Raw genomic sequence first — 10,077 nt, 5'->3', positions numbered from 1 at the left:
ACACTGCTGCAAGCTTTCTAATCATAACATGCTTGCCTCCCTTTTTAAGAGGTCCTTCTAAAATATGGCACATTCCACGTACAGATCAAAGTCTTTGTGAATCTGTCTCCCACTTAAATGAATAGGCACATGCATACCCTACTATGCCCCATTCACTTCAATGGGACTTGAAAATGAGAAATGCTCATCATGTTCAGTGCACAGCCTTACAAAGGTACTGTTGTTTTGCATCCCCAAAGCCACAACCTTGGTTAAAGGCTGCAGTGTCACTTACATAATTGCTGGATGCTGCTGCAGCTAATCTGCTTGATAGAACAAAGCAGAGGCTTCATGAGAGACAGAGAAAAATCACAGGCTAATGCACTTCTCTGTTAAATGCAGAAAAGAGGGCAAGCACACAGTCACTTGTCACTATTAAGCAGTCATTTCTGTAACACTGAGATAAAAGCCCTGGAAAGAATGAGGGATTCAGACACAGCCCGCAATTTGCCAAGTATAACAAAGCAGGATTGCTGACCTTTGTAAACGCAAGCCAAAAGGCTGGTGATGAAAATCAGGATTCCAAGAAAAAGGGGAAAACAAGCAGAAACCCGAAGAATCAGACATACCCCCTTTTTCCCCACCCTAAAACCAAGCAGAATTTTAAGGGGCAACCAATGGTATCTATGTCCAAGGACCTCATAACCTAGCCGTTAGTTGTCTCAATGAGACAACAATGAAATAAAAGCAGGGACAAAAGAAAAATCAAGGCTCAAATCTCTTTGTTATAGTTCCTTGTTTTGCAAGTTCATCGCTGTAAGCCCTGCTGACTAGTGGTGGATGCATGTCTATTGAAACCCCTTGTTTGTGTAGTGGCTTGCTAGACTGAAGCCTAGCATAGATTATGGTGTCCTGATGGATAGTGCTTTGCACTAACTCTGCCTGCACTGGCATTGTGCTTTCACAATATTGCCTTTGCTTAAAACGGTAAAGGTAAAGAACCCCTTGGACATTTAACTCCAGTCAAAGGTGACTATGGCGTTGCAACGCTCATCTCGCTTTCAGGCCGAGCTGAAATGCCACCAAATAGTGTGCAAGCTTTTGAGTTCTTCAGAACTCTTAAATCAGATAGTAATGGTAAAAAAGGACCCCTGGACGGTTAAGTCCAGTCAAAGGCAACTGTGGGGTTGCAGTGCTTGCTATCAGGCCGAGGGAGCCGGCATTTGTCCACAGACAGCTTTCCTGGTCATGCGGCCAGCATGACTAAGAAGAAGAAGAAGAAGAAGAGTTTGGATTTGATATCCCGCCTTTCACTCCCCTTCAGGAGTCTCAAAGCGGCTAATATTCTCCTCTCCCTTCCTCCCCCACATCAGACACTCTGTGAGGTGAGTGGGGCTGAGAGACTTCAGAGAAGTGTGACTGGCCCAAGGTCACCCAGCAGCTGAATGTGGAGGAGCGGAGACGCGAACCCGGTTCACCAGATTACGAGACTACCGCTCTTAACCACTACACCACACTGGCTCTCTCTGCTTCTGGCACAATGGAAACTGCTTCTGGCAGAATGGAAACACCATGATGGAAACTAGAGTGCACAGAAATACCGTTTACCTTCCTGCCACAGTGGTACCTATTTATCTACTTGCACTGGGGTGTGCTTTCAAACTGCTAGGTTGGCAGGAGCTGGCACAGAGCAACAGGAGCTCACCCCGTCGTGGGGATTCAAACTGCTGACCTTCCAGTTGGCAAGCTCAAGAGGCTCAGTAGTTTAGACCACAGAACCACCCACATCCCTTTGCTTAAGCACATTTAGACAGACTCGTGGGAAAGCAATAGGATCTTCAGGATAGGGACAAGGTTGACCTTAACTGTGCCGTCCAGGGATGCTCTCTGCCCAGGCTTTTGGCTACATAAATTGCTTATGTTTCCTGAAAACATTCATTCCTAGAGCCTTCAGAATACTCAGCAATGACGGCAGGAGTGGGCAGCATTTTTTCCACCAACAGTTGAATTCTTATGGAAGTATTCTGGCAGCAGTGGGTTTGGGACTAGAGGAACTGGACTGAAGGAAAAAACCAAAACAACAGATCTTCATCTGATGCTCCATACTTTCTTCCTGTTGCTCAGCTGGTTGGTATGTTGTTAGTCATGTAAGATTAGGCAGGGAGCCAGAAGCAACCTAGGAGTAACACAGATTATACCTACTTCTGAATTTGTGGAAGAAGAAAAAAGCAGGTTTCTTGGAGATTATCAAAGAATGAGGATGTATAAAATACATGTACAAAATGCAGTTGAGATATGCACCCCCCCCAAAGCCCACTGGGGATTGTGCATAATGGCTGGAGAATGTACAACATTTCCCTGAAATATGCACATTCCCCAAGACCTGCTGCAGATTGTGCATAATGTAATGCAGTTGAAATATGCACAAATCCCAAATCATGATGGGAATTATGCATCATGGCAGGAGAACACACAAAAGTTCAATCAAGATATGCACATTCTTCAGGAAACATGCAATTCCCTCTTCATGTATGTGTGCATTCTGCATGAGGCCTGGGGAATGTGCACAATGACCAATTGCAATGCACTTATGCACTTTAACCGCTCAGTTTCCATTCCCTTTAACACTCACCTAATTGCTGCCCGTCTGCCCTGGCACCAGGGCTACTTCCCCCCTTCTGGGTTGTGTGAGGATAGGCTATTGCACCACCGACATATATTTCTGCTAGTGCTGCTTTACTAACACCCTCCCCTCCCGCCCCGGTATATTATTATTATTGCCCATAAAGGTCAAAATTTCTCTGGCACCAGGCTACACACATCAGCTTTGATTCAGGAAGAGAATGTTTCTTTGTACAGCAGGTGCTCCAGATTCATAAAGGTGCAAATCAGAGCACAATCTAACAGCAGGAGAGGAGCAAGAGAACCGGCCAAGACCTATTTACAATGAGATTCCAAGAAAGACCCTCAAGGCAGCTTTGCAACTGGCAATGCCGCCGCGGCCACCACAAGCCTAGACGCAGCTGCAGGAAAACACATATTTTTTAATATCCCAGGGACTGGCACTCAGGCCACATAACCGCCGCAAGTGTGATCTTGTGCTGAATAAGGCCAAGCCACAGGAGAGAAAAGATTAAGAGTATCAAAGGAACACTTTTCTCTCTCTTTCACTTCTTTCTTGTTACACACTAGATTTAAAAAGAAGAAGGGGGGAAAGGAAAAGGGGGGGGGGAGAGAACCATTTTGCTCAACATTCAATTTTGAGAAGAATTAAATTAGACCAAAACATTGTTCGGAATTAGAAGAGCGAAAAGGGGATTTTGGAAACGCAGCGTGTGGCTTGGAGGTATTGCCCTCCCCTCATCAAAACCAAGCCATATAAAGCTTTTTAGAAAAGGAACTATTACCGTACTCTTGCCTAACCAACGATTCAGCTCTCTCCTTCTTCCGATAAGTACTTTTGAGGTTTATTTTCTTTAAAGAAAAACTTCTGATTCAAAAAGCAATTTCTCCCACAGATTGTATAGAAAGATGTTAGCCGAGCCATTTAATTCTGTTAAGCGCTACTGGGCTTTCCACCCCACCCCCCTCTTTCCCCTTTAAGATTGGCCATTTTGAAGTCAGCAGTGGCTGGGTATGAGTAGGCAGGACAGCAACTGACATACATTCCTTTCATTTTGGAATATATTTGCCCTCTCATTCAAGATCACCGTACAGGTCAAACTTAGCAGCATCCTTATTTCAGAGGACTGCAAGTTCCAATTGCTCTTATTTTTGAATTATTGATTGTCATTTACCTTTAGGAAAGACAGACAGAAATTAAGGGCACAAAAAAACCAAATAAATGCTGTTATTTATTCCTGTTTCTTTTTTAAAATTGGTAAAGACAGTAAATTTGAGGGAGTGTACTGAATGCATTGTTCATATAAATAAATTCCAATTCACATTCATATAAAAACCTACCTAGTTTCTCAGTCTTCTCCCACCCTTCCTCATTTGCCACCTACCAACACCCCGTCCTTACTTTGTTTTGATTTAGGGACATGGGTGGCGCTGTGGTCTAAACCACAGAGCCTCTTGGGCTTGCCGATTAGAAGGTCAGCGGTTCGAATCTGCACAATAGGGTGAGCTCCCATTGCTCTGTGCCAGCTCCTGCCAACCTAGTAGTTTGGAAGCACACCAGTGCAAGTAGATAAATAGGTACCACTGTGGCGGCAAGGTAAATGGCATTTCTGTGTGCTCCGGTTTCCATCATGGTGTTTCCGTTGTGCTAGAAGCAGTTTAGTCATGCTGGCCGCATGACCCGGAAAGCTGTCTGTGGACAAATGCCGGCTCCCTCGGCCTGATAGCGAGTGCTGCAACCCCATAGTTGCCTTTGATGGACTTAACCACCCAGGAGTCTTTATTTTTTACCTTTGCTATCTGATTTAAGAGTTCTGAAGAACTCAAAAGTTTGCACACTATTTGGGGGCATTTCAGCTGGCCAAATATAGGCAGGGTCCTAATATGAATTTTCAGCTATTTGTACTAAAGCCCCAAATCTAGAACTGGGATTTCAGACAGACTAATAAGGATTCTCCTTTCTACTGGACTTTCTGGATCTTTCCTTGCTGCTACCTCTGTGATGCTGAGCTCTCTCTCTCCCGCCCCCCATGCTAATCTCACGGCTGCAATGAATCTGGGGACACTTTAATCAATTAATTAATTACTGCCCATTCGGGACGTTGATGCTTCAGCAATGGCAGAGGGGTGGCAGCTGCCTTGACCTCAACTGCCATGTTTCCCCTTCCTCCGAGGCTTCTATCTCCTTGCTCCATGAGCCTGGGCAGCCCCTGAGTTGTTGGTTCTTCAGTGGTGGTGGTGGGGAAGCGGTGTGCGGTGGGTCAGGCATGGAAGGCGGAGGAGCAGGGCCAAGAGCGGAGGCAGCGGTGAGGCTGGGCAGTGTGATGCCTCCCTTCCCATCGGAGCAGCCCCAATCCCATTCCTACTTGTGTGCAAGCAGGAGGGGGCAGGGATCCCTCAGCTGGGAAGGGAGGCTTCCCGTTGCCTAACTCAGAGATCCCTACCCCCTCCTGCTTGTACACAAGTTCTGATAGGCAGCATGAAGCCTCCCTTTACAGCTTTGCTGTGGGGTTAGGGAAGGTGGAGGCAGCCCAGAAGCTGCATCTTAGAGCCCCCGCACAACCATCATATGGGGACTTCTGAGCAGCTCCTGAAGCCAGCCAGAGCCAACTGCTCTGGGCTCCTGAGACTGCTGCTGCTGCGTTTCCCGGGGACATTAGATGAAACCCAGGGACATTCCAGGGATGGAATTTGTCCGGGGACTTATTCGCAAATCTGGGGACTGCCCCCGGGAAACAGGGACATCTGGTAACCCTAATCTAATGTACACATAAGGAGCGTCAGGATTTTAAGATCCATGTTACTTTTGGGATGTGCTTGAGCATGATCAGTTCGTTCCTTGCTTCTGTCAGGCTGTTTGTCCTTCACCGGTCTCCTGCTATTATTGCAAAGGGGGCTTGCAATCAATCACTGTCTTTCTCTGTGGAGCAGCAATGATTTGTGTATAGGAAAGGGGCCCCATTCTAATCTATTCAGATCTTCTGCAGCTTCTGAACTGTGAGGGTATGTGGAGCTTGAAGGCGGACTAGCTATTTTGACCTCCCCTGGCAAGAGATTGAGAAGTGATTGAGATAGGAGACCCTGGTGAAAGCTGGGAGATCAGGCCACCATACAATGTAGGAAAGTTAATTGTGAAGAGCTTCCTTTGGGAATACAGTCGTACCTTGGATCCCGAATGCCTTGGTACTCGGGACGTTTTGGCTCCCGAGTGCTGCAAACCCAGAAGTGAGTGTTCTGGTTTGTGAATGTTCTTTGGAACCCGAACAGCCGATGGGCCTTCCACAGTTTCTGAACCTTGGTTTCTGAACGTTTTGGAAGTCAAACAGACTTCCGGAACAGATTCTGTTCGACTTCCAAGGTACGACTGTAGTGACAATCCCCACTCACCCCAAATGTTGTGTGTTGCCATTTTATTTCCTCGTTTGGATATTGTTCTCTCTCCTGTTTATTTTTAAGCTGTTAAGGCAGGTTAGCTTATTTGCATTGTTTTTATATGGGTTTATTTATTTATTGACATTCTGATTATCTGTCATTACTACTCTTTTTTTTAAATTGTTGCATTTATTATGGTTCATTTGATATGCTGTGAACCGCTTTGAGCACCATTGTGGAGTAGTGGCAAATAGACAAAATGATGGTGGTGACTGTTTGGGAAATCACTCTTATTCATTGGTAAAGCAAAGAGTTGGCCAGATGTTTCCTATCTTGGGCAGTCCCCTAAGTTTACTTATTTCTTTACAATTTTATTCTACCTTTTTAAAGCAACTAATGTAAAGCAGCTAACAGTGCACAGCAATATAACTGGACCCAAGTAGAATAAAGATACAGATTACCCTTTAACTTTTAAACAAAAGGGGAAGACTTCTGGGAAAAAAACCAAACCCATGATACACTGTACTGCCAGGTCCACTCAGTTCAGTTTTAAAATGTCTGAAGAACATACTTAGACAATTCAGATATTACACTTTGTGGAAAAAAGATTGTATTTGATTTACAATTCACAGGATTTACAAATAATGACAAGATAAAACAGATTAGCAAGTTTGGATACCTTTGCTGATCAGACAGAAGGCAAGTATAGAGGCATAATTTGACACAGAATTCTTAGGTAAAACTGATTCAAACTATTCAGAGTTCCTTACATTCCAGGTGTGCTGAGGAAGCGCATACAGATAAAAGCAAATGTTTAACATAAAAGGAAAGATACGAAAAGTGACACCCTGTTACTGCCTCCCTTTTTTTTGTTACTTCTATCGGAATTCACGGCTGACTACCACAGTAGCCAGTGACTTGCTCCAAAGAAATCAGGAAGAGACTTACCGATACATCTGACGATGAACATGAAGGCAACAAATTTGGATAACTCCAGTACAGGGAGAGAGGTAGCAAACTGAAAGTCTGTTACTGTGTTAGGAGCCAAGCAGGTTTAAGGTGTCACAGGACAGAAAACACCAGAGCAACACCAAAAAGATAATGAGGGTTTTGATGGCAGTGCTACATGAACTGCCCCAGAAGTATGGTGAAAAATGAATCTAACAAAGATTGCTTTTTTTTTTTTGTGCAACATAGCAATTTAAGATAACGTACCAAGCTTTATCAAATGGCCTGGAAGCTGACTAATATTGTAAACACACAATACATCTTTGACGAGTTACTTTAATTTCCATAGCTAAGTTAATGATGATTATTCCATCCATTGCAGCGTTCCAAGGCTCAAGTGGTGTTTAGATTAGACGGGGCACAGGATTTCCTTACAATGAGTATTTTACATTAACAACACAGATTCCAACAGACAAAAACCAAATAACAATCTCCCTTGGATAGTGTGAAGATTTGTTTTTTAAAAAATCCTATGAACCATTCCAACAAAAGATATACATATTTGAATCATGTCAAACAGCACACGATTGGCAATAAGCTAATTACAGGCATTCTGCTGGTCAATTTTCTCACAAAAAAGTCATCAAACCACACATAAATATTTTTGATACGATTCTCCTTACAAAACCATTCAGATCCATATAATTAGTACAAGTAAGGCACATTAGCATATGTAATAAAACTATCATTTAAAAAAGAAAAGGAAAAAAGGCCAATTTCATTTGCCACGATTTCTGAATCAAATTAGAATTTGCCACCGGTACTTTCCATCAGGGATGAGACCAGAGAGTCTTGCAACTCTGTAGGGAAGTCTACAAACTTGCCAGATCCAGATGCTTCTGGGTCTTGGATAATCGTGATATGCTACCATTCCCTTGCTTCCCCCACAACAAGAGCATCAAATTGCACTTTTATGCAGCCAAAAACCGGCTTTGCTTTGGCTGAACACAGGCTCTTCCCAGGATATTTTCCCTCAGTGTGTGATTCAGAATTCATGTGGCAGCAACAGTGTCAACAAGTGCGAACAATCACTTTGCTGAAACCTAGACAAAACCACTGTTCATTCCCAGCTGTTGCTTTGCCAGCGGTGCACTAGTTATTTGGAAGTACCTGGTAATCTTGGCGTACTGAGGACGTTAGGTACCTTGCATGCTCTGCACACTGAATACCATGCAAAAGTACTCATACATCATGGTTAAGATTTATGCTCTTAGGGGGACATGCATGCACCTTCCTAGTTAAAGGATCAGTCCATCCCAAATAATCTACAGTATTGTCCACTTTGACCCTGGCAAAGTGTGTAGGAGGGAAACAGTCACAACCACTGTTTTTAGCACTTGGTTTTCAGATATGTAAAGATGTATAGTACCAAACCCACTGCAACGTCTTAAACAGAAAAAAGTCATAGCAAATGTGTCTTTCGTTCTACTCATTATGAGTAGAACACAGGACAACTGGATTTATTTTTTTAAAAAAAGAAGAAAATCTATTTCCAATTACTGAAATTAAAAGAGGGATATTGCATTTATTTTTCCAATATGCTATTACTTTTCTAGTACACATATTGCTTAAAAAGTATAAAGAATGCTATAGGTAGTGAATTTAACTAGCGTAATGAATTCTAAAAATGCTGATGCTTCAAGATTGTACTATTTGATTAAATGAGCTATAACTTTACCCTCCCCCACCCCAGAGGACTTCCCTCATTTCCCACTGAAAATTCATTTACACACAACACAGGATTTTAATTAGAAGCATAATTTACAGTAAAAACTCTTTACATTACAGCTTTGCTATAAAAAAACCAAAATCTTTTGTTTTTCATTTAAAGTTGTAATTACACATTAAAAAATAGAACACTATTTCCTTATTAGGAAGAATGAATTTACACATCCAGATCAGTCTTCTTTATTGCAGCTTTCAAATCAGAGGTCAGTTACTTTATTCTCTAAAGCAGCTGCTATCTGTTGTAATCGAAAAGCAAGCTGCATTTTTTGTGCAGCTGGGTCCTCTTCCAGTGCATTTATGATCTAGAAGAAGAAGAAGAAAAATCAGGATTCAGGCAAGACACACAGCTTCAGTTTTAGTTTTCTGTTCAGCTATATATTACGTGGAAGAAAATCTCATGGATTTTGAAGGGTCTTATTTCAAAGTGCAGATCAGAAGCCACGTTGCTTTATTAAGACAGAATAGCGGAGAGATTAAAGAGGCAAAAATCACTAGAGAGGGGGAAGGCCTGCCATTGCAGAGTCATCTCCTCTGTGGGTGGTGGGTACTTTGCCTGGCAGTCTGCATAACCCTCAAATGCGTCCCACTGCCAGGACAGCTCTGTCCTGGCTGCCTGAAGCTACCATTTAAATGCAAGCAACTCTCGACTGTTGAGTTGCAATGGTAGATTGTGGGGTGTGTGTGTGTGTTTCATTCATATTGGTTGGGAAGTGAGCTAAGCCATTTCCCTTTTTTTTTTTTAGAATGCCTTGTGTAATGCAAACCCTTGTCCATCTCTAATTGCAGTGGTACCTTGGGTTAAGTACTTAATTCATTCCAGAGGTCTGTTCTTAACCTGAAACTGTTCTTAACCTGAAGCACCACTTTAGCTAATGGGGCCTCCTGCTGCCGTCGTGCTGCCAGAGCGCAATTTCTGTTCTCATCCTGAAGCAAAGTTCTTAACCTGAAGCACTATTTCTGGGTTAGTGGAGTCTGTAACCTGAACCGTCTGTAACCTGAAGCGTATGTAACCCGAGGTACCACTGTACCTACAGTCATACCTCTTGTTACGTTTGCTTCAGGTTAAATCTTTTCAGGTTGCGTCTCGCAGTGACCAGGAAGTGCAGGAAAGGGTTACTTCTGGGATTTGCCACTCGCGCAGACACGGGTTGTGTTCTGCTCATGTTGTGAACGGGGCTCTGGAATGGATCCCATTCGCAACCAGAGGTACCACTGTATTCAAAGATGAGCACCATTACTAGCCAATACATTTTTTAAAAGCGGGGCAAAAATAGGGAATGCTCCTTCATAGCTTGTGGTTACTGAACTCTTGTTGTCTGATGGTAGCTAGTTTATCTTATTGATGATTGCTTTTGCTGTTTCACTAAT

At 43.2% G+C, this 10,077-nt stretch overlaps 1 protein-coding gene across 3 annotated transcripts in view; it reads right to left on the bottom strand.

Moving 5' to 3' along the window:
• Window positions 1-6,560: 6,560 nt before the first annotated feature.
• PLXNB2 (plexin B2) overlaps window positions 6,561-10,077 on the bottom strand; it is a 350,258-nt gene continuing 346,741 nt past the window's right edge. For all 3 annotated transcript variants that reach the window (XM_081927589.1, XM_081927587.1, XM_081927588.1), the window contains exon 38: window positions 6,561-9,011. In XM_081927589.1, coding sequence (XP_081783715.1) covers window positions 8,907-9,011 — 105 coding nt within the window. In that variant the 3' untranslated portion in view covers window positions 6,561-8,906. The remainder of the gene's footprint in view (window positions 9,012-10,077) is intronic.

The sequence above is a fragment of the Podarcis melisellensis genome, assembly GCF_964234715.1.
Source record: "Podarcis melisellensis genome assembly, chromosome: 10".
Classification (NCBI taxonomy): domain Eukaryota; kingdom Metazoa; phylum Chordata; class Lepidosauria; order Squamata; family Lacertidae; genus Podarcis; species Podarcis melisellensis.
The sequence above is the reverse complement of the archived record's forward strand: the minus strand, read 5'-3'. Positions and strand labels throughout refer to the sequence as shown.